Raw genomic sequence first — 27,390 nt, 5'->3', positions numbered from 1 at the left:
CTGAACCAAACCCTACATCAAATAGTACGCTCTTAAAACTTTTTATTTATTTATTTGGGTGAGAGGAAAAGGGAGACAGAGTAAGAGATATTATAGGTGTGCCAGAAACTCCTACCACTACAAATGAATTCTAGACATATGTGTCATTTTGTGCATCTGGCTTGACATGGGTACTAATGAATCAAATCTGGGCCATCAAGCTTTGCAAGCAAGCACCTTTAACTGCAAAGCCATCTTTCCAGCTCATCAAACATTAGTAGTTCCACTGTCAGTCCACATTACTTAATCAAATGCAAACACAACTATATAAACAAAAATCTCCACATGTTTTTATTCTTTCATGAACATTTAGAGCTATATATCATGTGTATGTGGTTTGTACATACCAGAAGAGATGACATGAGAGAAAGAAACTAAGCCAGGTGTGGAAGCACATGCCTTTAATCCCAGCACTTGGGAGGCAAAAGTAGGAGGACTGCCATGAGTTCGAGGCCACCCTGAGACTACATAGTGAATTCCAGGTCAGCCTGGGCTAGAGTGAGACCCTACCACAAAATAAATAAATAAAAATAAAATAATAAAATAAAATGAATGTGGACAGCATTACTATGAGCACTGGCCAGGGCACTGCTGAGCCGTGTGGCCCGTGTTTCAAATGCCAAGCACTTGTGCACCTTTTGCCGTTACACCGACTTCTGATATTGCTACAGTTTGGATGTGGTTTGTCTCGGGGTCCATGTTGGCAGCCTTAGCCCCCGGTGCTGCTCACAAAGGTGGGGGTGGGTGACATCTCTAGGTGATGGGGCCGATGGGGAGGTCATTCAGTGTGTGCTCTGAAAGGGACTAAGGTATTTCTTGTTGGATCCTGGGAAGTTTTCATGTGAGCATTGCTACCAAAGCCTGAAACTTCTCCACGCAGCTTCTCTCTTGCTTCCTAATCTGCGGCGTCCATATTCTCTTATACCTTACTCCCACCATGGCATCTCAATGATGTCACACAGGTGAGGACCCTCAGCAGAGCCATGCCAAAGCCAGTGAGACATGTCCTTAACCTACAAAAAACTATGCCCTAAACAGAATTCTTTATAAACAGCCTGCCTCCAGTATTTCGTTATTAGTAATGAAAAGCTGACTGGTAAATAATTCTTTGTGATATGACCACATTCTTGGTGACACACAAACACACAATAAAAACAAGGGCTACAGATACAGCTTAGCCATTGGAGTGTTTGCCTAGCATGCCTAAGCCCTGGCTTCCATCCCCAGGACTGAGTAAACCAAGGTTTGGTGGCCCATACCTCCAATCTCAACACGCTGGTGGTTGAATGAAGGAGAATGAGAAGTTCAAAATCATCTTCTGCTATACAGTGAGTTCAAGGCCGATCTGGAGTATATAAGCCCCTTTCTCAAAAATGTAAAACCAGGGCTGGAGAGATGGCTTAGTGGTTAAGCGCTTGCCTGTGAAGCCTAAGGACCCTGGTTCGAGGCTCAATTCCCCAGGACCCACGTTAGCCAGATGCACAAGGGGGCGCACGCATCTGGAGTTCATTTGCAGTGGCTGAGGCCCTGGCACTCCCATTCCCCCCCCCCCTCTCTCTCTCTCTCTCTCTCTCTCTCTGCCTCTTTCTCTCTCTGTCGCTCTTAAATAAATAAATAAAAATAAACAAAAAAATGTAAAACCAATAAAGAGATGCAAAATGTAAAATATATGTACATATGTTCTGAGTTTATGTTGTGTTAATGAATTTCTTGAGTCCTGATCTTACCCCTGAAAAAAAAAAAAAAACAGAATAACTTTATGTTTGTGCTGAGATGCCTTGGTCAATGTCTCACACAATCATGGTGCTCTTGTCCAGACCAAGAAGTTACTGTGTGACAGTACCATTAACTAAACCGCGGCCGTGACACCAACTTCATCAGCTTTGCTGTGTTTGGGGTGCAGCGTGGGTCCCGCAAGGAACCCAGTAGCCTCACCTGTGGCTCAGTTTCCCCATCCTCGTCTTGGTCGGCATCGCCCGGGCTGGAGCTGCCTGCAAAGGTGGGTCCCTGAGAGGAATACTGCGAACTCCGGCAGCCGTCGCGCCGTAGCTTGTCACATTCTGCAACGAGGCAGGGGAGACGGCCGTCAGACCCACCGCGTCCCGAATCCATCTGACTTTAGCTTTCCCACTAATATTTTTCTAAGCAAAATCGGATTTCAAAATGATGACAAGAACAATCAACCTACACGCATGTCAATACATTTTAAATGAATTCTCGTTAGGGCTTACCACAAACCTATGGGGTAGATACTGACCAGCAACTCTACTCATAGGAAATTAAAGGCTGGAGAAATGAAATGACTTCCTCTGTAATGTTAGGCAAGGAAGCAGGCGGCTCAGAATTTTAACCCAGGGCCTTAGTTACTGCACTGAAAATTCTGACATACTGCAACTGATTAAGAACCCGATGGTTTAGCGGTTAAGCGCTTGCCTGTGAAGCCTAAGGACCCCGGTTCAAGGCTCAATTCCCCAGGACACACGTTAGCCAGATGCACAAGGGGGCGCATGTGTCTGGAGTTCGTTTTCAGTGGATGGAGGCCCTGGTGTGTCCATTTTCTCTCTCTCTCTCTTTGTCTGTCTATTGCTTTCAAGTAAATAAATAAATAAATGAACAAAAAAAGTAAAAAAAAAAAAAAAAAAAAAAAAAAACCCACATCCCTAAAACAAAACAAAAGAAACTGAGGAAAAGGCTCTGTCAGTCAAGGGCTTGTCCTGCAAGCATTAGGACCTGGAGTTCAGATCTCCAGCACCCGTGTAAAAGCTGGGTGCAGTGGTGTGTCTGTAATCCAAGGGCTGGACAGGTAGCAACAAGAGAATCTCATGGGCTCACTGGCTCCCCAATCTACCTGAACCAGTTGCGTTCCAGGTTCAGAGAAAGATTGTCTCAAAAACATAAGGTAGAGTGTGATGGAGGAAGATACCCACACTGACCTCTGGTCTCCACATGCATGCATACATGTGCCCTTGCACATGCACATCCACACACATATGGGCATGCACACATGCATGTACAGCATGCACGCAGGAGAGAAAATACAGTGATTTCCATTGGAGCTCTGCTGGTCTCCTGGGCTCATCAGTGCACTATCGCTTTATTTAGAACTCAGTCGTGTGTGTGTGTGTGTGTGTGTGTGTGTGTGTGTGTGTGTGTGTGTGTTCATGCACAGCCTTGAGCAGGCATGCTAAGCAGGTGCTTGATCACTGAGATATGCCCCACCCCCAGCTCTCAGCTCAATTTTGATCCCTAATAGCCTGTAAATATCTTGTGGAATTTCATATAAAGCTGGTGCCAGCCTGAGACATCTGCCAACCCATAGAGACATGCCTGGCAGCCACGAGGAAGTAATGAGGTGGAGGTGGGTGGATGTGACCTGGATGGCAAGGGACTTGGGTCACAGACCGTGTGGTCAAAACGGGGACTTTCATCAGTGGGGCCAGCAGATGCAAAAAGCAGTAGTGGGCTCCTGTGACCAGACACATTAAAGGAACATTTTCCTGGTGAGAGGAAATGCCACAGCGTTCTCTTAAATACCCAGCTTTCGAAAAGAGACCAAAAAATGTGCTTCATGATCTGAGAAGTTTCTCTTTACAGAGCTTTACAAAACTATGCACCTACAAAACAGAATTAAATGAGGCCTTTTCACATCTCCTGTGTCACACGGGCCCAAGAGTCTCTCTCAGAGAGGGACAGTCACTTCAGTGATGAGATAAAAATATGAGAATAACGTTTTTTAAAGCAGGGAATAAAAGGTTCTCATTCTCCTTTGCTATCTCACAGTGGGAGCGGATGAAGAATGTTTCAAATTCAGAGCTGCAAATCAGATTTTTTAAATTCCCATGAAAATCGTTAGTCGTAAGGATTTATGAAACTGTCAAGGTAATTGAACAGTACCCATGTCATCAGAGAGTAAGTAAATAACACTACTTCAGTTACTTATATGCTAAAGAATTAGTGTCCTGAGGGGGCAACAGTTTGTAATAGTGATAAGTAGAATTTAAAAATGTCTGAAACTTCTAGGACACAAACCTATTTTTGAAATTTTCTTTTTATTTTTATTTACTTATTAGATAGAGAGAATAGGCATGCCAGGGCCTCTAGCCACTGCAAATGAACTCTAGACACATGCGTCACCAAGTGCATCTCGTTTATGTGGGTTCTGGGGAACCAAACCTGGGCCCTCAGGCTTCTCAGGCAAGTATCTTAACCACTAAGACATCTCTCCAGCCCTCACAAACCTATTTATCTATCTATTTATTTATTTTTGGCTTTTTCGAGGTAGGATCTCTCTCTAGCTCAAGATGACCTGGAAATCACTCTGTAGTCTCAGGGTGGCCTAGAACTCATGGCAATCCTCCTACCTCTGCCTCCCAAGTGCTGGGATTCAGGGCGTGCGCCACCATGCCTGGCACAAACCTGTTTTTGAAAGTAGCAATCATGTATGCAAATGCAGCCCTTTATAATAAAAAGTAGTTTCCCAGTATCCCCAACATTTAGCAGTTTCTCTAAAATAAGCACATGCAGAATCTATATTTTTACTCTATCAAGATAATGCTGCAAAAGAAGCAATTAGTAATTTTCAAATGGTATTGTCTGTAGATTTCTGGGATTGATTTTTCTTTATATGCATGCCTGTACTTTACAGCTAGGCAGAAAAAAAATTAAACACCAATTTAATAGTTTTACATGCCATGTTGTAACAGTGGGTTAATTCATGAACTTGCACTGCTTAATTCCTTTTCCCATGGTCCTAAGCAGTTCCTGCCATCCTTGTCACACTGAGTCTCCCCTCCCCACCCCAAAAAACCCCTAAGCTAACCCCACAGCTACTGAGAGTTTTCTGATGCCTGACAAAGAAATCAAAATATAGGGCTGGAGAGATGGCTTAGCAGTTAAGGCGCTTTGCCTGCAAGGACTAAGGACCCAGCAGAGAGAGAGAGGAAGAATGGGCGCGCCAGGGCCTCCAGCCGCTGCAAACGAACTCCAGACGCGTGCGCCCCCTTGTGAATCTGGCTAACATGGATCCTGGGGAATCGAGCCTCGAACCGGGATCCTTAGGTTTCACAGGCAAGTGCTTAACCACTAAGCCATCTCTCCAGCTCTGTTATTCTTTCTTTTGAGTTGGCATGCCGAAATTTAGGTATCATTCATTCTGGCATTTTGGAATACAATTTGATTTTCATCCTTTCCTCCTAGCCCCAGCTCTCCCACCCCTCTCCTCCAGTCCCTCCCCCTGCCCAACCAATGTATTCCCTACTTCATGTATAAGGGTAATATTAGCTGTAATATCCTTAGGAGAAACAGCCAAGAATATTCAAAACAGCTAAAATGAAGTGACATGAGTTAAATCTTAAAATACCCAAATACTTCAAATTTTTTACCCATATATTAAAATCAGGAAAGATCAGCTGTGATTGGGACTGTACTTACAGTAAGTGGCACCTTTTAAAATTTTATTTATTTATTTGACAGAGAAAGAGGAAGACAGAGAGAGAGAGAATGGGTGCACCAGGGCCTCCAGCCACTGCAAATGTGCGCCCCCTTGTGCACCTGGCTAACGTGGATCCTAGGGAATTGAATCTGGTTCCTTTGGCTTTGCAGGCAAATGCCTTAACCGCTAAGCCATCTCTCCAGCCTAGTGGCACTTTTATTTTTATTTTTTTTTTTGCTTTTTCAAGGTAGGGTCTCACTCTAGCTCAGGCTGACCTGGAAATCACTCTGTACTCTCAGGGTGGCCTCGAAGTCACGGTGATCCTCCTACCCCTGCCTCCCGAGTGCTGGGATTAAAGGCATGCGCCACCACGCCCAGCTGTTAGTGGCACCTTTTTACACCCAGTTTAGAAGACAAGACATCTTTTCTCATATCATGAAGTTCTCACATCACAGAATACAAACAGGAGCAGGACAAATGAAAGAAACCGGGTCCTGGGTTGGGGATTAAGGTAGGTAGTACACATTCATGGAAGATGACCAATTTTTTTTTTCTCCTATCAAATTTCTAAACAACTCATAAAATGTTGCCAGTTGTTCCAAGTCCAGGGAGAATCGAGGAAAACTTCCCCTTGTCAAGTCGCAGTGGAGCGCAGTTTCTAAAACTGTGGTTTTGTTCCTTCAAACCTGAGTTTGCTGTCTGCAGAGTGAGACAGGAGCAGGAGCAAGCCATCGTGAATGCACAGTCCTCAAAGGCAATGCGAGGAGGGAGGGGAAGACAGAACTTCCTTTCAAGCCAGGCTCTGCCAGCAATGACAGGTTAACCAGATCCTGGATGTAATAGAAGACCTATGTCTAACATCTTCTTCGTGCAAGAGAAACGTAGAGTCAAGCTGTGTTATTATTCCCCCAGGGCTGCTTCGAGAAAGGTATCACTGTTTGCTGAGGTCCCCAGCTTCCAAAGGACAAATTTCCCCTTCTTCCTTTCATTAACCCCCACTCCTCAAAATAAATAACAAAAAAAAGTTCTTTAGCACAAGGAAAATAGGCACAGTAAATAAGTGAACTGACAGTATAAGCGAAGTTCTTTTAGCCCAACATAAGAATTTTATCACTACCAAATCTCTTGTGAAAAACTAAAAAATAAAAGAAAATGGGCAAACATTTTAGAGAGATTACAATTTAAATATAACAGGAAAAAGTAAGGTCATAAACTAATGATCTGACCCTCTTGTGAGTTTAACTTATAGACACCAACAGGATCTTCTACCATGGGAAGCTTTCAAGAGATATTTCCAATATCCTTTCTCTTTGGACAATTCTTACTGAATTTCTTCTTTCTATGTAACTGTGCCTAAATTGACTGAATCACTCACAACGAGCTACAATTTGCAGCAGCTACATGTAGTTCCAATATCTCAGTGGCTTAGCTCGGTAGTTTCAAAAACTCAGTAGCAGCACAAGGTGGCATTCCCTTCATGTCGCTCCGTTTACCACCATCACCTGAAGACCAGGCGGGTGGAGGCCCATCATTGCTCCGTTGCAATGGAGAATCACGCCTTTGAGTCCTCCTCTGGCTTTTCCAGTCAGAAGTCAACGGGGCTATATCCATTCCAGTTTCATTAGGCAAAACAGCATGGATGCCTACACCAGACTTCAGCCCTGGGACATGGAGGAAAATGAGAATGTTCCAGAACAACTCTGATGACTCTACCAACAGAGGGATGACAATGGATCGACTTTCCAGATTCCAGTTACCTCTCCACTCAGAGCTCTGAGAAAAACAATTGATGTTCTCTGATCTGAATACACATTTAAAAAATTTATTTAAGAGAGAGAAAGTGAGAAGGGGAGGGAGGTGGGGAATGGGCATGCCAGGGCCTTCAGCTGCTGCAAACAAACTCTAGACGCATGCGTCCTCACGCGTGCATGTGCAATCTTGTATGCTTGCGTCACTGTGCATGTGGCTTACATGGGATCTAGAGATTCAAACATGAGGTCTTAGGCTTTGTAGGCAAGTGCCTTAACCACTAAGCCATCTCCCCAGCCCTGAATGTACATTTTTAATTAATTTCTTTGTGCATGTGTGTATGGTGTCCATGTCTGCTATGTATGGGTGTGTGTTCATATATGTGTGGGTACACATATATGTATACATACATATGGAGGCCAGTATCTTCCTCAATGGCTCTCCACTTTATTTCTGAGAGAAGGTCTCTCATTGAACCCAGAGCTCACCCATTTGGCTAGACTAGCCAGTCAGCAGGTCCCGAGATCGTCTTGTCTCTACTTCCCCGGTTCTGGAATTACAGGCACGCAGCAGCACTCCGGGCTTTTGCAAGTGCTGGGTGTCTGAACACAGGGCCCCATGCTTGGGCAGCCAGCATGTGTACCTGAGCTGTCCCCCAGCCACCTGAAGGATATTACAGGGGTCAACTTGTGTCCCTCCAAAAGATAGGTTAAAGTCCCAGCCCCCAATATCTGTGGCCATCTAACTACTTGGAAATAGTATAAGGTATAACCAGGTGAAAACGGAGTTGCTAGGGTGGGGCCTAAACCAGTATGATTGAGGACCCTGTGAAGTCACAGGAAGATGGCCACGTGAAGACGGGCTGAGATGGGACGTGTACGAGCTAGCAAACACCAGGGCCCATCAGAAGCTGGAAGAGGCAAAGGAGCCTCAAAGAGAGGGAGCCTGGATCTGCCACCACCTTGATACTGAACTTTTAGTTTCTAGGCCTATGAGACAATAAAGGTCTTTTTTCTTTAAAAAAAAAAAAAAGTTTTATTTTTCCATTTATTTGAGAGAAAGGGTCAGATATATAGATAGACACAGAGAGAATGTGTGTGCGGAGAAGCACGTCAGGGCCTGAAGCCTGCAAACGAACTCTAGACACATGCGCTACCTTGTGCATCTGGCTTTATGTGGGTCCTGGGGAATCGAACCTTGGTCCTCAGGCTTTGGAAGCAAGCGCCTTCACTACTGAGCCACCTCTCCAGCCCTAAAGGTCTTTTTTTCAGCCACCCAGATTTATATGTTGTCATAGCAGCCCAGCTTCTACTGCCCCACGTGGCAGCTGCTATGCTTACAAGCAACAGAACGGGACACACTAGAGACAGCTTAAGCAAAACACTATCCCAACTCCCAAGGTTGACCTCAGATCCTCTCTTCCACAAAAGCCTTCCCTCATTACTCCAACATCCCATGTTACATTCTCTGGTATGGTAACGATGACCATGTGCCTTTAAAAACTTCTCATGACATTTTGCTTCTGCCTCCAAGCCACTTGTGAGGGTCAACCTTTGCAGTCAACTTGACAGGGCTTAGAATCACCATGGATACAACCCCGTGGGATTTGTCTGGGGGATTTTCAAGATTAGGTTAATGGAGGTGAGAAGATCCACCTTAATTATGGGTGGCACCGTCCCAAGGGAGAAAGCAAGCTGAGGGCCAGCATTCATCAATCCTGGCTTCCTAACTCTGGACACCACGTGACTGGCTGCTTCGTGCTCCTGCGCCCAGGCGTTCCCCAGCACCATGGACTGCGCCCCTTGAACTGTAAGCCCAAGCCTTCCTTCTTAAGTTGCTTCTGTTAGGTTATTTTGCCATAGCAACAGGGAACATGATGGATGTATCACTGCAGTCCCCTCCATGTTAATTTATATACATTTATAGGATTTATATAGAGGATATATATTCTTTGAAGGAAGAAGCCATACCTCATGTCTCCTTGGACCTTACTATACCTTACAAAGTACAAGGGCTCAGCCCATCTTTATAAAAGAACAGTTAAGTGGGCTGGAGAGATGGCTTAGCGGTTAAGTGCTTGCCTGTGAAGCCTAAAGACCCCAGTTCGAGGCTCGATTCCCCAGGACCCACGTTAGCCTAATGTACAAGGGGGCGCATGCATCTGGAATTCGTCTGCAGCGGCTGGAAGCCCTGGTGTGCCCATTCTCTCTTTCTCTCTGCCTCTTTCTCTGTCTGCCGCTCTCAAATAAATAAATAAAAATAAACCAAAAAAATAAAAATTAAAAAAAAAAAAGAACAGTGAAGAGAAGGTTTAAGGGCTCAACAACTCTTTCCAAAAGGACAAAGTTCATAGTGCAGCAAGCCACCAGTCCCACGCCTGTTCTCTCTCGTCTGTAACTCAGGTGTGGTGACTCCAGTGTAAAGCGCAGCCCACCCCTTTTATCTAGTAATACAATGAAGAGTTCCTAAACATCCATCACCTGCCACATGTGCCAAGAAAAGGAGATTCCTCAGGGCACAGAATGAGGAGTCCAGTCCACAGAGCCTATGTTCTAACACGTGCACGAGCTGAGGAAAGCCAGGCAGGGAAAGACGAGATGATGGTAGGGTTGGTGATCTAGAGGTAGCCCAGGTTTCAGGGGCTGGTGGCATCTGAGTAAAGAAAGCAGGTGGTGTGTTGCTGAGGAAGAGCTAGAGAGGACTGTGGCTTTGGTGGAGCAGAAAGGGAGAAGAGGAGAGATTGGAGCGGAAGAGAGCAAGGGCCTCGTGGGTTCCCAGAACTCTTGTTTTTTACATGAAGCCTCTGGGAACTTTGAACATTGAAGTCACATGATGAGACTTGTCTTCACCATCTTCTGGCTACTGACTCCTACCCCAAGACAAGGTTCAGTTCAAACCTGCAAATCTGTGACGCTGCCATACACTACAGGAACCAGAGCTGTAAGGAAGTCACTGTGACGCAAGTCAAAGCACGTGGACCACTGACGTGAATATTCAGTGACAAGAGAAAGTATGCTGTGCATTGAGACGTCTCTTCAGTTCTGTACAGTGGTTTTAAAATACAAGGGTAAGGGCTGGAGGGATGGCTTAGCGGTTAAGGTGTTTTCCTGCGAAGCCAAAGGACCCAGGTTTGATTCCCCAGGACCCACTCTGGCCAGATGCACAAGGGGGCGCATGTGTTTGGAGATCGTTTGCAGTGGCTAGAGGCTCTGGCATGCCCATTCTCTCTCTCTCTCTCTCCCTCTTTCTCTGTCAAATAAATAAATAAAAATAAAAATAAAATAAAATATAAGGGTAAGAGTTCCTAAATAGTTAGTGCATATGACTTAAGTCTGGGAAGGTTGTTTAGTGGTTGGGCACAAGTGATTATGAGACATAAGACCCTAGGTTCAATCCCTAGGACTGTGTTAGATAGATGACAGACAGATAGACAGACAGACAGACAGAGTGTGACCTATGTGATTAATTTAATAAGAATGAGAGTGAGGAAGAGGAGAAGTTATACACATAGTATAAATAAAGTGGTAGTATATAATAATTAGAAATATTATAATGTATAATAAATAAAGTGTACAATAATTAAATAACCATTTAAAAAACCCACAAGTTTACTGATTTGTTGAACACTGAAAGAGAAAGGAATGGCCAGAGAATCTGAAACAAACACTGCTTTGTTAAAGGTCAGAAGAGCCAGGTACGCTGACTAGTTTGCCACTTTTCAGGCCAGAAGAGTGACATAGTATGAAGTCCTAGGAAAGTTTAGGAATAGTCAAGTCAAAAACAGGATTTTGCCTTCCTTAACAGCACAGTATTCCAGACATACCACATTCAAATATCTGAATATGATTTATTTTTTTAATTATTTATTTATTTATTTGAGAGCGACAGAAACAGAGAGAAAGACAGATAGAGGGAGAGAGAGAGAATGGGCGCGCCAGGGCTTCCAGCCTCTGCAAACGAACTCCAGACACGTGTGCCCCCTTGTGCATCTGGCTAACGTGGGACCTGGGGAACCGAGCCTCAGGCAAGCACTTAACCGCTAAGCCATCTCTCCAGCCCATATGATTTATTTTTAACAGTATTAAATCCCTTACCATCCTGACTACAATACAAGGTCATAAAGCACTGGAAGGACTCTAAAGTTAATTATAAAAACAACGGTCATGACACACTGCTTCAGTGAGAATGCCCTATGATGAGCTAGCATCTAGCATCAATCTTTTCAGATCACTGCCTTTTTAACTTTTTTTTGTTTATTTTTATTTATTTACTTAAGAGTGACAAAGAGAAGGGGGCGAGGGGAGAGACAGAGACAGAATGAGTGCACCAGGGGCTCCAGCCACTGCAAATGGATTCCAGATGTGTGCACCCCTTGTGCATCTGGCTAATGTGGGTCCTGGGGAATCGAGCCTCGAACCGGGATCCTTAGGCTTCACAGGCAAGTGCTTGACCGCTAAGCTGTCTTTCCAGCCTGGAGATCACTGCCTTTTGAAGACATTGCTGAGGCTTTCCTAAACAGAAAGTCCTGTGCCATCATTATTTGATTTGTGTTTGAAATAACTGTGTGGGGATTAAAGGGAAACAAACATTTTATCTGTCTTATATATTATGAAACCCGGGTACAAAGTCTCTAGTAGGTCCAAGTTTCTAAACTTCTATTCCAGTCATTTTCCATCAAATGAAGGGAGAAGGTCAGTTCTAGAATATATCTTTGTCTCCATCCAGAATGACTGAGAATACATCAGTCCGCAGGCATTCATGTTTAGAAGATTCCAGCCAACAGCTCTACCAGGTATTATATAGCTAGAAAAAATTTACTTTGAGCTTTCAAGTAAGCACACAGGAAAAACTGACTTCACTTAAAAATTATGAATGTATATATTAGAAAATATATGTCCTTAATGAACATCAAACTAAGTACATTTAAAAATAGAAGGGATTTTCCTCTCACTTCATTAATTTATTGGGCTTGGCAATACAAGCAAAGAGAAAAAGATTACTGGTTTCTTATGCCATGGATGAACTATAAATTTCCCCCAAATATATCTAAAGTTTCCAAAAATTCTTCAAAGCAGTTCACTCTAACTTATTTAAATTGTCCTCAAGGATCAACAAGTTTGGCTTGGGGCGATGGCTTGGTGGATAAAGTGCTTGCCACACAAGTGTGAGGACCTGAGTTCAGATCCCCAAGACCTATGTGAAGCCACACACAGTACAGCATGTCTGTAATCCTAGCATTCCTATGGCAAGATGGTGGGCAGAGACAGGAGCATCATCTAGAAACTCAGACCAGCTAGCCTGATGTTCACAGAGGCAAACAATAAGAAACCCTTCCTCCAACAAGGCAGACGTAAGAATTGACATCTGAGGTTATCCTCTGACCATAACACACCATGGCATATCCATGCCCACCTGCCCCCCACATACACACAAAGATGGAAAAAAAAAATCAACAAACTGAAAGATAATTAAAAACCTACAGCTGGGCAAGTATTAAGTTACTCACTTGTAGACCCATCTAAAGAGTTGAAAAGTTATACAAACTCCCAAAGACACTATGAATTTAATATCAATCTTTTCTTTAATTTTGTTTGTTTTTTGAGGTACGGTCTCACTCTAGCCCACGCTGACCTGGAATTCACTGTGTGGTCTCAGGGTGGCCTCGAACTCATAGCAATCCTCCTACCTCTGCCTCCCAAGCGCTGGGATAAAAGATGTATGCCACCACAGCCGGCTTAATATTTTCGTACATGATGTAACAGTGATTTTAAATGCTAAGATTTTGAATAAATATCTACTTTTTTGGTTTATTGTTTAATGATTCAGTCTTTCTCCCTTCCTCCCTTTTACAGTACGAGTTATTATGCAATTATGCAGGGATACTTATAATGGCATAAAGGCATGTTATTATATATATCAAGTATTAAAGTCAAATCTATCTTCCATCACATAGAGTTCAGAAGAGCAGTTCTTCAACAACCATCACCTCGGTGACACTTAGCATCCAAAGCAACATCATAAAATGACAAAGCAAAAGAACATGTGACTTTAATGATTAAACCTTCCCTGAAGGTTTACAAGTGAATGTCTCTCCATGGTCCACATACAGGATTCCAGCTGTCGAGAGTATGGTTTGCTTACCTGCCAGCAAAGAAAGGAAGGCCAAGCTGACGAATGCCAGCTGACCCAAATGCCAAGCAAAGTTATCTGGAAATCTGCTTCAGGAGGAAGTGGGGGAGAGGCAAACCTCACTGGGATCAGCCAGGTCTTCTTTCTAACCCTACAGGGTCCATGCATCTCCTGGCAGATGCCTGACCAGCCATTTCACCATGACCCTCTGGACACTCTTCTTCCAGACTGCCACAGATGAGAGAACTTGGAGAGAAAAGAACAAGGAGCAGCAAGGACACGGACACCCAGTTTCTCCAGCCACCTTCTGAGTAGACCAGGAGCCGGGGTCAGCGGAGGCTGGAGCTTAGCACCCCAGACTGTAATGTGCTCGCAGGGCTGTGGGGTCCGTTCCACCCTTCAAGGCACTTACAGCTCAGATGCCCAGTTAAAGTCCACATAGCTACGTAGAGCAGGCACCTCGGGATCCCCAGAAGGGCATGTTAAGGACACTGCCAGGTTCACTCCCATGCCTGCTAAATAAATCTGAGCCGGGCCTGAGGACTTGCATTTCTAACAATTCCCCTGGTGGTGCTCACGTTGCGGGGCTGGGAGCCACACTATGAGAAGACATAAAAAGCTAAAGGGATCAGGGTGACACTCATATGAATGGAATGAAAGAAAGACAAATTTCTCTTAGAGGAAGTGCAGGGTGGGCCCTCTAAAAAAAAGACAATAATTTTTGGTAGGCAGAGACTTCCTGCATATTTCAATGTAAGAAATGATTAAAAAAAAACCTGGGGCTGGAGAGATGGCTTTATGGTTTAGGTGCTTGCCTCCAAAGCCTAATGAGTTGGATTCGATTCCCAAGTACCCACGTAAACCCAGGTACATAAAGTGGCATACACATCTGGAGTTCTTTTGCAGCAGCTGGAGGCCCTGGCATGCACATTTTAACTGTCTCTCTTCTATCTCCTCTCTGCTTGCAAATCCATAAAAATATTTTGAAAAGAAAAAAAAAAAACCCAAAGGGGTAAGAGGGTTAGTTTGTTCCAATCATTATGTCTGTATTAGCTCCTACTTGCCAAGGCAATAACTTAATAGGAAGACCAGGCAAAGATGAATTTAGCTGGCAGAGTACCCTTCCACATGAGAGGGAAGAATATTGTATTTGATCTACTTTTAGTCACTAAACGTTTTTTGCTTCAGGAAATGCTTTAATCTTTACTCCTGATAGAAGTGTTTTACCTGTCAAGAGTTCTTTAAAATGTCTGGTGGGCTCTTTTGTTATAGAATCCTACTTCAGTTCCAGGGGAAGCTTCCTGATTCAGGCTATTATCAACGGCCACTTGATTACTGTGGTAACCCTGGCTGATCCCTTCTTCCCCTAAATGTGAACTTTAACCCAGAGACAAATTGACCCACTAAACAATGATGAGTCAGATTATGACTCTTGAGAGTCAGTATTTCCAATGGCTTTCCATGTTCTAAAAGGAACAACTGAAGTCCTCCTACTGATTGTTCAGCCTTGGCTCAGAGTGGGCAATCGACTGGTGTTCAGTGAGTTATTAAATGCATGCATCATGCCCTGGTTCACCTGGCAATGTGCCCTTAAAGGGACAGTTTGGGTAAGTGACACGTGCTGTTCCCATCACTCAGTTTAGATGTTTTATTCCTGGTCACTTTCTGCTTTATTTTACCCAAGGCCTGTGACTTGTGTCCAGCTGGTGGTTTGTGTCATCATTACACTTTTCGGGGTTTGGGCTAGGACAAGGACCAACATGGACTGTGATGTCCCCTACTAAGTGGGCCCTTTGAGAACTCAGAGTCATGATATAAAGAGGACAGAGAAAAAAATGGGTGGGGGTGTGACAGGAAAGTGAAGGCAGATTAGGTGCTCAATCAGGGTTTACTAACCAAGGAACTAAGTGTCTCAGTAGAATTTCAGGGAGACCATTAGGGTTTAGGTATAAAATAGCCCCCAAATGCTCATGTGTTCAAGGTCTGGTCCTTAACATAGTGTTCAGAGGTGGGCTTCTGGGAAGTGAGGGCTCTGATCTAGTCAATAGTTAATCCTTTGATGAGTTGATAACTCAAAAGGTCACTGAGGTGATAGAAATATTGGGGGGGGGGGATGGAGCCTGACTGGGGGAAGTAGGTCACTGGAAGCACACCTGTGAAGGGTGTGTCTGGTCTCCCAGCCCCTTCTTTAGCCTCTCCCCTGCTTCTAGTCACGGTGAGGTGAGCAGCTTTGCTCCACCCTACCCTGTTCTCCATGATGGTCAGTCTCATCACAGGCCCCGACAAAACGAAGCCAGCTCAACCATAAACTGAAAACTTCTGAAACCCTGAGCCCAAGTCAGTCTTTCCTCTCGGAAGATGTTTGCCCCAAGTATTTAGTTCCTGGGATTAAAAAAAATAAACACACACACACACTGACCAAATCTAGATGTGACAAGCCAATTGCATTTTGATCAGCCAGAACAGATTCCATGGGAAAGCTGCATTTTCACAGAAAGCTCCCAGATCAGTTTTGGGGAAGAGTAGAGCAGGAAAGGAGATGGTGACAGAATGCCACCTTGGAAAAAGATGAGGTTTTCTGCCAAGGAAAACCAAAAAAAAAATGAGCAGACAGCCTAAAAATTATTTTTACACAATTCCAAATGATTTCTCATGTTAATCTCCACAGAATATTAAGCGAACTATAGTGAGGAACACTGGGAAGACAGAGTGTCACCACTAACTTGTCACTGGCTCCACAGTCAAGCCGGAAATGAATTCGATGACTCAAGTATTAATACAGACCAGAACGATTTTTTTTTAATCCCTGTGTCCTGGCACCAGTATCTCCCTCAATGACATTACACATCATAGACAACTGAGGTCATATAAATGGTTTTATATGTTTTGCTTGTGCATGGTGTGTGCCTGTGTGTGTGGGGGGGGGTGCACATATTTGTAGATGTGTGTAGAGGCCAGAGGATAACCTAGTTGTTATCCTGAGGAACTCTCCACCACCGTTTGAGGTGGGGACTCACATGAACTTAGTGCGTACTGATTGCGCTAGCCTGGCTGGCCAGAGACGCCGGGGTTCTGCCTGTCTCCATCTCCCCAGGCATGTACCACCTCACCTGGTGTTTTTGGGCATGAAGGTTTTCACTCAGGACTTCGTGCGCTTGTGCAGCAAGCATTTTACCAACTGAGATCTCTCTCTAGCCCCTACATAGGTAATTTGAGATCTAGATTTCACATATTAGAAAACATGTGGCAAATAAAAGGGTTTTTAAAAATCCATTCCAGTTAATCTCCCCCTTTATGGTTAACTCCAAAGAAAGAACTCGAGGAAAGAAACCCGGGCAGTTAAACGTCAGTGTATCACGTCCCAGTGGCCATGCCACTGAGTGGACCAACTGTCAGCTTTGCCTCTGCGCGCCATCAAAAGGATCATTATTAAAATGTCATTTTCTGGCCTGGAGAGATGGCTTAGTGGTTAAGGCATTTACCCGCAAATGCTAAATGCCTGAGTTCTATTCCCCAGTACCCATGTAAAGCCAGATGCGCAAAATGGCACATGATCTGAAATTCATTTGCAGCCGCCAGAGGCCCTGGTATGCGCATTCTCTCTATCCATCCCTCCGCTCTATCTCTCTCTGTTTGCAAATAAATAAATAAAAATATTTTTAAATGTCATTTTCCACCACAGAAAAAAAATATTTTTTATATTTTTACCATTTCTTTTCTTTTTGTCAACTCAAGATCAATTGAAGACAACTTGCAGACCTCAGTCTGATTGAAATGAAGGCAGAAGCCTCTGGAGCCCGAGGTGAATACAAGCATGCCAGTCCAGCGAGCTCCAGGTGAGCGCAGCTGGGGTGAAGGACATCCCCTCTTGAATTAGAACCAGGAAGCCCTACGGGGGGCGTGGAGGACATCACCAAGGTGACACACTATCAGGTAGCCTGCGGAGATTTTCTACAAGGACCAGAGACTTCGGTTGTTCGCAGAGCGACAGCAAGCCTTACCCAGGGACTTCCCAGAAGCAGTTCTATGCTGCACTGGCTGAAAGGCACTGACCACTCAGGTTACTTTATCAGCAGTGAAAACAGAACTGCTGAGACAGCAGACTAGCTACGGACACAAAAAGCCTTTGTTCAAACAATCCAGAATGCTTTGTTAACGACCTGGCGCATTTGAAGGACTGTCTCTACTAGCCGAGCTTTTGTGAGTTAGTATTAAAGGGAGGGGGGGGGGGAGGCAAAAAGTCTCTTTTCTGAAAAAGCAAACATGATTCATCCTCCTTAACTCACCTACCTGACTCCCTCCCACAGGCTAACTACCCCGAGAAAAGCACTTCGTTCCGGGTTGATTACAGGTGAACTCGTTATTGTAATTCATCAAATCCAAAAGGAGACGTTGAAGAGGCCACTTTGTTCATAGTTTCCATTCTGTTAATCTCATATTTCTATCTTTGCTCCTCTCTTTTCTCAATAGGGGATTTAATTCCCTGTTTCGCCAGGTTGAGCAAACTTTCCCTAAGGATAGAAATTCCAAATCTAATGAATACCAAACAGATAATTTTTTTTTTAAAAAGCCTTAAATTACATTATCATTTCCTTTGAAAAGGCAACCTAATTAAATTTACAAGCAAATTCAGCTAATGAAGTCATCCTTTCCAGGGGAAAACTACCAACACAGTGGAGGCCACATTTCTACTAGCGAATGGCCTCAACATACGCTGGCTACCAAACAACTTCCAAATTCTCTGGGAAGACACAAGTCTTGCCTCAGTTCTCTACTCTGCTTCCACGTTCAACCTCATCCCAGTTCACTTGCCTCTTCCCCAACCACAATCTTGGCAACTTCTCCTGCAAAGTCCTTGAACGTAAAGGCCAGTCTCCACGACTCTTAGCCCTGGCTCTCTCCATTCCCACCTTTGCGTGACCCCACAATCTCACCAGTTGTTCCTTAGTTCTATTTTTTTTTTAACTTTATTTATTTGCGAGCAGAGAGGGAGAGAGAGAAAAGAGAGACAGACAGAGAATGGGCATGCCAGGGCCTCTAGTCACTGCAAACAAATTCCAGACTCATGCGTCCCCTTGTGCATCTGGCTTATGTGGGTCCTGGGGAATCGAACCTGGGTCCTTTGGGTCTGCAGGCAAAATGCCTTAACTGCTACGCCATCTCTCCAGCCTTGTTCCTTAGTTCTTAATAACTTCTCTGAATGTCTCCAGGGTCTCCACAAACAGGACAGTGTTTATAGCACCTTGTACTAGGCTCTGCGTTGGAGCCACAGGACAAGCACATGCTCCCAAGGGCCTTGCTTAAGGGAAGAAGGGATGTGGAAACATAGTTACACAGCTGCTCACAAGCTGTTTGAAGGAGGGGTTCCAGGCTCTGTGGGACTATGTGGAAGAGTAGAAAGGGGCGGCCCAGACTGCCTGGGGAGTCCAAGAGAACCCCACGGGGACTTGGACACACCCACAGGCTGCGGTTACTACCAAAGGGTGAGTAAGAATGGGCCAGGTAGGAAAGGTGGTGGTGCAGCTACGAAGCAGCAAACCACGTGGCGGAGCGGTGAGAGCAAGGTAAGGCGGCATTCCAGCAGAAGACCCTGAGGGTCCAAGACACCAAGAGTATCTGTGAGATGTCAGGGACCCACGACCAAAGCCCAGGGGGAACCTCCCAGCACCTCCCCAAACAGACTCATCTGTCTAGGTCAAAGGGCACTGGGAGCCTTCACGGCCATAAAAGGTAGATGTAGTCACCCCGTGATAAAGTCTGGAGTCAGAAACTTGGTCCGTAGGGGCAGAGGAACATGAGAGAAAGGGGGTGATTTGGCACAGTAGAGCCAGACAGTGCGGGGTCAGTTTCTGAAGGTTCTGATATTAGAGCTGAGGTTTGACTCTGTTGATGACCAGGAGCTGGAAAAGCATTTTCAACTGAGGAGGAACGGGATAAAATTTATGATTTAAAGGCAACACCCAGGCAGGGGTGGAGTGAGGATCAATAATGCCATCGTCAACCTTGGACCAGGTTCATACATACATCTTGTCTCTCTGGCTGGCTTTAAGCTGCTGGAACAAAGCACATCTTTGTTGCTAGTACAATATCAACCCAGTGACTCAGCTGCAATATATGTGTGGAGAGCTTTCATGTCAACACAAACTTGACTTCAGACAACTCTATTTGTCAGGACTTAGACTCGGCATTCGAGCTAGCTTTGTGTCGATAAGTTTCACATAGGTCACCTTCAAGAAGTGAAGGCCAATCAAAATGTTTAGAGCTGAGAAGGTAATTTAGAGATCCCGAGTTGTTTCTCAGAGAAGAAAGCCAAGCTCAAAGATGAGATATGATTCCTGAGGTCCCCCGGCTGGGTCCTCACGACACTGGGGTCAGAATTCTGAGATGGTTGCTGGAATACTTAATGCCAACAAAGCAAGACGGCAGTGCTGGGAGAAAGAGACAACCCGTATTTCTTACCTCTATTCTGTATCTTTTTCTAAAGAACACTCTACCACTCCCTTTGCCCAAATTCTGTGAGTAATTTTGTTTAAGCTAGAAAATGGAGCCAGACACGGTAGATATACTTGTATGAGGCAAGAGGATAACCGTGAATTTGAGGCCAGAATGAGCTCCAGAGTGACTTCAGAACTAGCTTGGGCTCATGACTGAAACCCTGTCTCAACAAAGGGCTGGAGGGATGGCTTAGCAGTTAAGGCATTTGCCTGCAAGGCCAAAGGACCCAGGTTTGACTCTCCAGGACCCACGTTAGCCAGATGCAAAGGGGGCGCATGCGTCTGGAGTTTGTTTGCAGTGGCTGGAAGCCCTGGAGCGCCCATTCTCTCTCTCTCTCTCCCTCTTTCTCTGTCAAGTAAATAAATGAAAATAAAATATTAATTAAAAAACAAAACAGAAATCCATCAGGGTACATTGTGTATATGTATGGAGGTTGTTGAAACAGTAACAACAAAACACAACAACCACCAGAAAACTAACCAAATCAGGCCACTTCCCCTCAAAAAACTGTAAACATGATTTAAAACAGTATATAAATAAAAAGAATGTAACTAGAGGGAGGGAATTACCATGGAATATTGTTTAAAATTATGCAAGTTGCCAATAAAAAGTATTTAAAAAAATAAAAAAGAATGTAACTAATTTAATGTTTCTTGTCCATAAAAAAAATGGCATTTTTTTTCTGTAGCTAGACACATCTGTCTTTCTGGTATTCTTTAGGAAGCCACAAGCTAGGCAAGAATAAACCCAGTTCCGAGTGATAAATCATTAGTATATTTTCAAACCTTTATCTTTTTCTCCTCCTAACTCCTGTCTCTTACTTTTTCAGCTCACTGAGTTATGAATGGTCTTGTTAGAGCCCTGAAAACAAGCATCAGATGCCTTTAGATGAAGCCATCACACATGACATCACAAAAGACTTCTCTTTGTTTCTCAGATGAATCTGAATGTTAATGAAAGCAGGGCTGAGGGAAGGGAAGATTGCAGCAGCAATTCCTACATGATCTGGCTGAGGAACCTTCACCTGCCTCGGACCTTTACATTACCAGGATGAGTCCTGTCCCTGCGAACGGTCGGGAATTGAAGGCAGCTGAAGAAATACCAAAGTGAGGAGTCTCCTTGGGGCACCCGGGCATCTGAGATCATGCCACCAGAGCACACGACACGCTATGAGCACTCAGCTTCTTGGGGCTTTGGTTCACCCATCTGCAGAATGCGAGGGAGGATGACCAGAGGACTGGATGGTTCCTTCCAGCTCTCCACCCTAAGTGGCACACAGAGGCTGCCTGCTGGGAAGTGGGGAAGGAGGCATCCTGCTCGTGTGGGGGACCTGACCCTGAGCGTCACTTGTCTGTGACTCTCATGGTCACCTGGCATTGTTTCTTGCTCGTATTCTCCCTCCCCCTCCCCATACCACACATTGGAAATGGAGCACATTGCGAAAGCACTGACAGCCATTTGGAAAAGAAGACTAAGAGCCACTCCGTCGTCTCTACGTATTGTCACACTTAAAATCCATCCCTCCTCCTGCTTCCACAATGACGGGCAGGGGCTTTGAGGCATTTATGTAAATAAACTCATCTTATTCCCATGAAAACAGGTATGATAATGTTTAGAGATTTAAGAATTTAAGTTGTTGAAGAAACAAACTCAACTACTGTGTTCTCAGTACAAGCCAGTGTCAGGACTGGAATCTAGATGTGACTTAAGACTCATTAAATTCAGACTTCTCCAATAAGACAGCAATTTAAATTTAGGTACTACAGCAGATGCTTGCTTTACAATTATTTGTCAAGCTGTACATGGTTTATGTGCTTTGTTGCATGTCATTTTTAAATTTATTTTTACTTGAGAGAGAGAAAGGAGAGAGAGAGAATGGGTGCACCAGGGCCTCGAGCCACTGCAAACTAACTCCAGATGCATGCGCCCCCTTGTGCATCTGGCTTACATGGAACCTGGAGAATTGAACCTGGGTCCTTTGGGTTCACAAGCAAACACCTTAACTGCTAGGTCATCTCTCCAGCCCACATGTTATGTTTTTTAAAACGTGACAAAAAATGGTTGGCACAGGTGGCCTGGCCAAGTGTTCCCCTGGAGCCTGTCTGAGGTCGTGCGCAGACGTCTTATTTTAGGAGAGTGAGCTTTCATCTGTTGTCTACGAGACGACACCTGCAAAGACATCTGCAGACACAAGGAGCATTTGTGAGATGTCAGGGACCTAACAGCCGAAGCCCATAGGGAACTTCACAGCACCTCCCAGACTCATTCGTTGAGGACAGAAGGGCAGGCAGCAGTCATCCTGGAATAAGAAGGTCTGGTGTCAGGAGCCGTCAGGGAGACCTGGCTGAACCTACTTAGAAACTGGTCCATACTTTGGATAACGGACTCCCACTCCGACTGCTGAACAAGCTGACATGTGCTCACACACGAGTATTTTCAATCATCTTGTCTAAGCAGTCACTTTTTCACATTGCATAGCCTAAATGTCTATCATTCCAGCTGTTAAAAAAAAAAGCAACAGCTGGGCACGGTGGCACACGCCTGTAATGCCAGCACTCAGGCGGAAGGGGTAGGAGGATCGCCATGAGTTCAAGGTCACCCTGAGACTCCATAGTGAATTCCAGGTCAGCCTGGGCTAGAGTGAAACCTTACCTCGAAAAAATAAACAAAAAACAAAACAAAACAAAAACAAAAAAACAAAAACAGAAAGTAGCAATTCCCTGCCATTAAATGAACACAGGCCACATTTAACATCCCCGGCCCCTGTACTCACACTTCTCATTCCAGAGCCATGGAGAAGCCGACTGCTAAATGTATTTCCTCAGCAAGAGCTGTGACTGGAGAATGTTTCTCACACCAACAACAGATGCTCTGTGAACTGATCCAGGCGGATCATCTGTACACAGATGCAGTGATTAAACTGCCGGTTAAGCGCACCGTGAGAGATCCTGGTTATCTCTCTCAAGTTGGACTTTTGGGGGAGAAAAACTTTAAACAGGATGCCTTCATTTCTGCCTGTAATACACTCACATTACCAAACGAGGTCTACAAACTGAAGAAACAAACTAAGACCTTCTCCTGAAGCCTCTGGATAGCTCTACACTTCCCTTTTCCACTTAAGCTACAAGCTGTAAAGAGAAAAATCAACACAGCTGTCTCCAATGAAGTCAGGAAGGCTTCAAACAATGATGAAGACAAAAGGGATAGAATTCTTTCAGAAACTCAGCACAAAGCTGCGTGAATTCTTCATGGTTAATGGGATCCATCTTTATGAATTTGTCATTTATTGTTAAGCCAGATGTCTTGTTAACCAAGTAGCAAGATACTATTTGTAAGTCTCGATACATGTTTGTACCGTCATCAGCATTAAGTCATTACCTAAAGACTAGTAACACGACAAGTTAACGTTGTGCCAAATTTTGTCATCCAACAATAAATACAAAAGGTCTCTGATATGTTTGGAGTGGAGAGAAAGTGCACATGGAGATCACCTGGTTCCTGGTGTGCCACATGCCACTTGGGCATCTTGAAAGACATCCTTTGTGGTGGGAGAGCAGGCCAACTGGAGTAGGACACCCCTCCCAGTACATTTTTCTTTCCAGTTCTCTTATCAACCCATACCTCACACTGCCTGCTTACTACACATAGCAAGCTCAGACTTTTAAAGTTGGGGATCCATTCACTTCCATCAGTTCACATGAAAACTCCTGGCATAAAGACCTATGATAGGATAGGTCGCTCATCCCACTACTGAGGAAGCAGAGGCAGGAGGGTTATGAGTTCTAGGACAACCTGGGAAGCATAGCAAAATCTTGTATAAACTAAATAGATGAATATACAAATAAACAAAAAACAAATAAATCTCTAGGGTTAAATGCAAATCAATGCTCTAATACCTGAGCCAGAGTGAGACCCTACCTCGAAAAACCAAAAAAAAAAAGTAGGCAGACCTAGCTATCTCTAAAACCTGACAGAATTCATGTACTTAATGCCAACAAGAAAGCACCCACCTGTTTTGCTTATAAAAAAAAAAAAAGATCTTATTTCTCTTTTAAATTCTGGACAAGATCATAATAAAAATCAGAAGAGTAAGAGGACAGATTACATATAATGGGTAATTAGCTATTTCCTCTATTTTTTCAGTAAAAGCTGTTGAGTTTGAATGAACTTAAACTGAAAACCTAAACAGGGCCAACCCTGAATGGTGTGTGCATCCAGAGATATCCAAAGCTAGGATTTTTTTGTTTGTTTGTTTTTAATCTCATCTTTGCCAGTAACGAAGCAACAGACACTCCAGCCTCCTTGTTGTGTTTCTTTCAGGTTGCTAAGATGATGTGGGGGAAATGGCTCATGATGTTCTGTACTGATCAAAAGTGATTAAAGTCAACGATGAGTAACAAAAGAATCCAAAAGCTCTTTCTCATCTCATCTTTCCCAACCACTGTTCTGAAGGCTGTCTTTAAAGCCACAAAAGGAGTTTGAAAATCCAGATGTTAAAAAAGTTGAGCTCCAAGAATTTTCCAAGGTTATTAATTTTATTAAAAGGGCATCTCTTTGATGAACCCTTTTGGGACATTAAAGCACTTACGGAAACTAGCTTTTCAAAATAAAATTCAAGTTTAGGCAGAACCAGTGGAGATGGTATCTTATGATGGTGATGGTGAGGGAACTGAATTATCAGAAGCAAACAAGCAGAAAAGTCAATAGACAAAGGTTTCGTCTCCCAAGGGAAGACCAGCCCCGATGCGAGACTTGAAAATACATGACCTGGGTGGTAAAGCACAGTTTCCTGGAGAGTGATCAAAAACCCCGCTGGGCCTGAATATTCAGACTCACACATACCTGCACAGGAGTGCTCCTGCAAGCCAGCCATGCAGCGCTCCACTGCGCAGGAGTTGGGCAGAGCGATGGAGCGAGGCACCACCCCAGGGGTTTGTCCTGGGAACAGTGCCATGTGCCATTTCTTATTAATTATTTGGGAGAGGAAGGTGAGCTATATACTACAAGCAGAGATGCTCCTCGGTGAAACTGACTCATGATTAACCATGGGGAACTGAGGGGCCGTCGAAGTGATTCTGGTTGGATTTAGCAACATTAAGCCACTGCTATCACGAAGGCAGCGAGGCCGTGTAAATGAGTGAAACTAGCCTGCTTCTTCTCATTTAAACCTGTAGTCATCAAGCATGTAAGTTACTCCAGCTTGATGACAGAGGGAACCCAACAGTGCCCTCATTTCTCAAGAGCCCGGCGCTAAAACAAGACAGCTTAAGCCACACGACATAGGCTCCATATTACAAAAACTGAAGGAAGGCAAAATAGAGCTATGATCTAAAGTGTCTGTATGGTTTTAAGGTGAATTTACTGATAGCAATCCGGCCTTTCTTCAAGCAGAAATGATCTGTTTCCCCATATTACCACACAGTAATGGTTGGCACAGCTCCTTAGCAGTTTGCCCGTTGTGATTTGCCAGCCCCCGCCTTTCTAGTCTGCCCTTCTGCCGGAGTAACAGATGGCCTACAACTGGTAGTTAAAGGTGGTTTGGTAATGCAGCTAACAACAGGAGTTCTGGAGGCCGGGGTGACAGCTCAGTGAAAAATAAGTGCTTCTAAACAAGCCACAACACCCAGGTAACGTACTGGCAAGCAAAGAAGTGGAGACAGGAGAATCTTCCAGAAGCTCATGGACTAGCTAGCCTGGTGACGGCAGCAGTGAACAAGAGACCCTACCTCAAAGGAGGTAGAAGGTAAGGACCGACACACACCCCCGACCCCCATCCACGCTACATCCATGCACACACCCACAAAGTTTGTGAGTTCTATAGGCTCAGATAGGCCGAGTTTACGTCCTGGTTCTATTGCTAAGTTTGAGAAGGTGGACGAGTTTTTAATCTTTGTACTTCACCTGGGCACACTGAAGTAAATAGTAGTAACATTATGAGGATTTAATGAGGAAATACACCTAACAGGCTTACAAGAGTGCCTGGAATTCTAGTTGTGTTTACTAAATGTGAGCTGGTAATCACTATTAATAAATCACTTAGTAAGTAAGTGGAAATTCTCATAAAAATCAGAGGATCCTCATATTGCTTTTGCCTTGACTTGGTATCAGAATGGCTCCCAGATATAAGTCTTCCAAAATTGGGTAAGATAAAGGATGCTGTGTTTCATTATATTTCAGATAAATCACAAGTAGTTCTTTCATATATGTATGTCTCAAAAGTTGCATGGTAGGAAAGAGCTGCTAGGGTAAGGACTTTGGTTTGTTGTTTTATTAAAAAGTCTTGGGCTGGAGAGATGGCTTAGCGGTTAAGCGCTTGCCTGTGAAGCCTAAGGACCCCGGTTCGAGGCTAGGTTCCCCAGGTCCCACATTAGCCAGATGCACAAGGGGGCGCATGCGTCTGGAGTTCATTTGCAGAGGCTGGAAGCCCTGGCGTGCCCATTCTCTCTCTCTCCCTCTATCTGTCTTTCTCTCTGTGTCTGTCGCTCTCAAATAAATATTTAAAAAAAAAGTCTCTATATTTTCCAAATGACTCTTTTCACTTTGAAGAATCCCTCAGCCTCCAATTTTATCATTTTTGGGAAGTCTTCCTTGCTACTCATCTATTATTACTTTTAACATCAACAATGAAGAGGGTTTTACAGTCGCTATAGGAATATACTCGTCTTATGTTTTCCACTGACCACTGAGGACTATGCCCATCGACCAACAGAATCTATGTTCAGGAGAGCCTATGGAGGTGCAACCCAAGTTGTGAGAATTCAAAGCACTTAGTACCATTACAAAGTGGTCATACAGGATCCCTTTCTAACTAACTTCAGAGAAAAAGAACAAACTTTAAGAAGTACCAGTTTCTGGATAGAATGCTGAGAATAAGTGAGCCCTACAGAGGACATCAATCCCACCCTCCAAAAATGTTGAGCGAGCGCATGAGGAGGAGTTTTTGTGTTTGGACACAACAAAGATGTCCACACTCAGGAATTCATAGCACATGTACTTTCCTGCACAAGACTGAGCCCATCAACATTCCATCATGGATGAGGGGCGGGATCTGGAGACCCCACTCTTCCCAGAGTCACTACGGGCAGTTAACAGAGTCTGGGGGAGGAGGAGCCATGATTTTAGTGGTGTAGCCACTGGTAAATTGGTTATTATACACCAGTAAATCAAGCCTACCCATGCTTACATGCTTATGCAAGTAGCCCTAATTTAACTCAATGGGTCAGCAGAAAATAAAGACAGTAAATTTTTAAGACAGAAAGATAAGAAAGAGGATTAATTGAGGTAGAAGGAGGTTTAGTGGAAGTGAAAGAGAGGTGAGAGGATTAATGGAGGGGTGAATAGGGTGAAAGCACATTTTATACATGTATGATTACCCCCCCCCCCAAAAAAAAACCACGTGCCAGTGGCCTGGGGAGATTGCTCAGTGCTTAAAGGCACTTGCTTACAAATCCTGCAGCCTGGGTTCAATTCGCCAGAACGTACACACGTAAAGCCAGATGACCAAATGGTGCGTGTGTTTGGAGTTCCTCTGCAGCAGCAGGAGTCTT

General features: G+C 44.3%; 1 protein-coding gene across 4 annotated transcripts in view; it reads right to left on the bottom strand.

The window, feature by feature from the left end:
* Nhsl1 (NHS like 1) overlaps nt 1–27,390 on the bottom strand; it is a 153,847-nt gene that overhangs the window by 37,986 nt on the left and 88,471 nt on the right. For all 4 annotated transcript variants that reach the window (XM_045158314.1, XM_045158315.1, XM_045158316.1 and 1 more), the window contains exon 3: nt 1,975–2,099. In XM_045158314.1, coding sequence (XP_045014249.1) covers nt 1,975–2,099 — 125 coding nt within the window. The remainder of the gene's footprint in view (nt 1–1,974; nt 2,100–27,390) is intronic.

Source organism: Jaculus jaculus, chromosome 9, assembly GCF_020740685.1.
Source record: "Jaculus jaculus isolate mJacJac1 chromosome 9, mJacJac1.mat.Y.cur, whole genome shotgun sequence".
In the NCBI taxonomy this organism is placed as follows: Eukaryota; Metazoa; Chordata; class Mammalia; order Rodentia; family Dipodidae; genus Jaculus; species Jaculus jaculus.
Note: the sequence above shows the minus strand (reverse complement) of the source record. Positions and strands in the feature narration are given on the sequence as shown.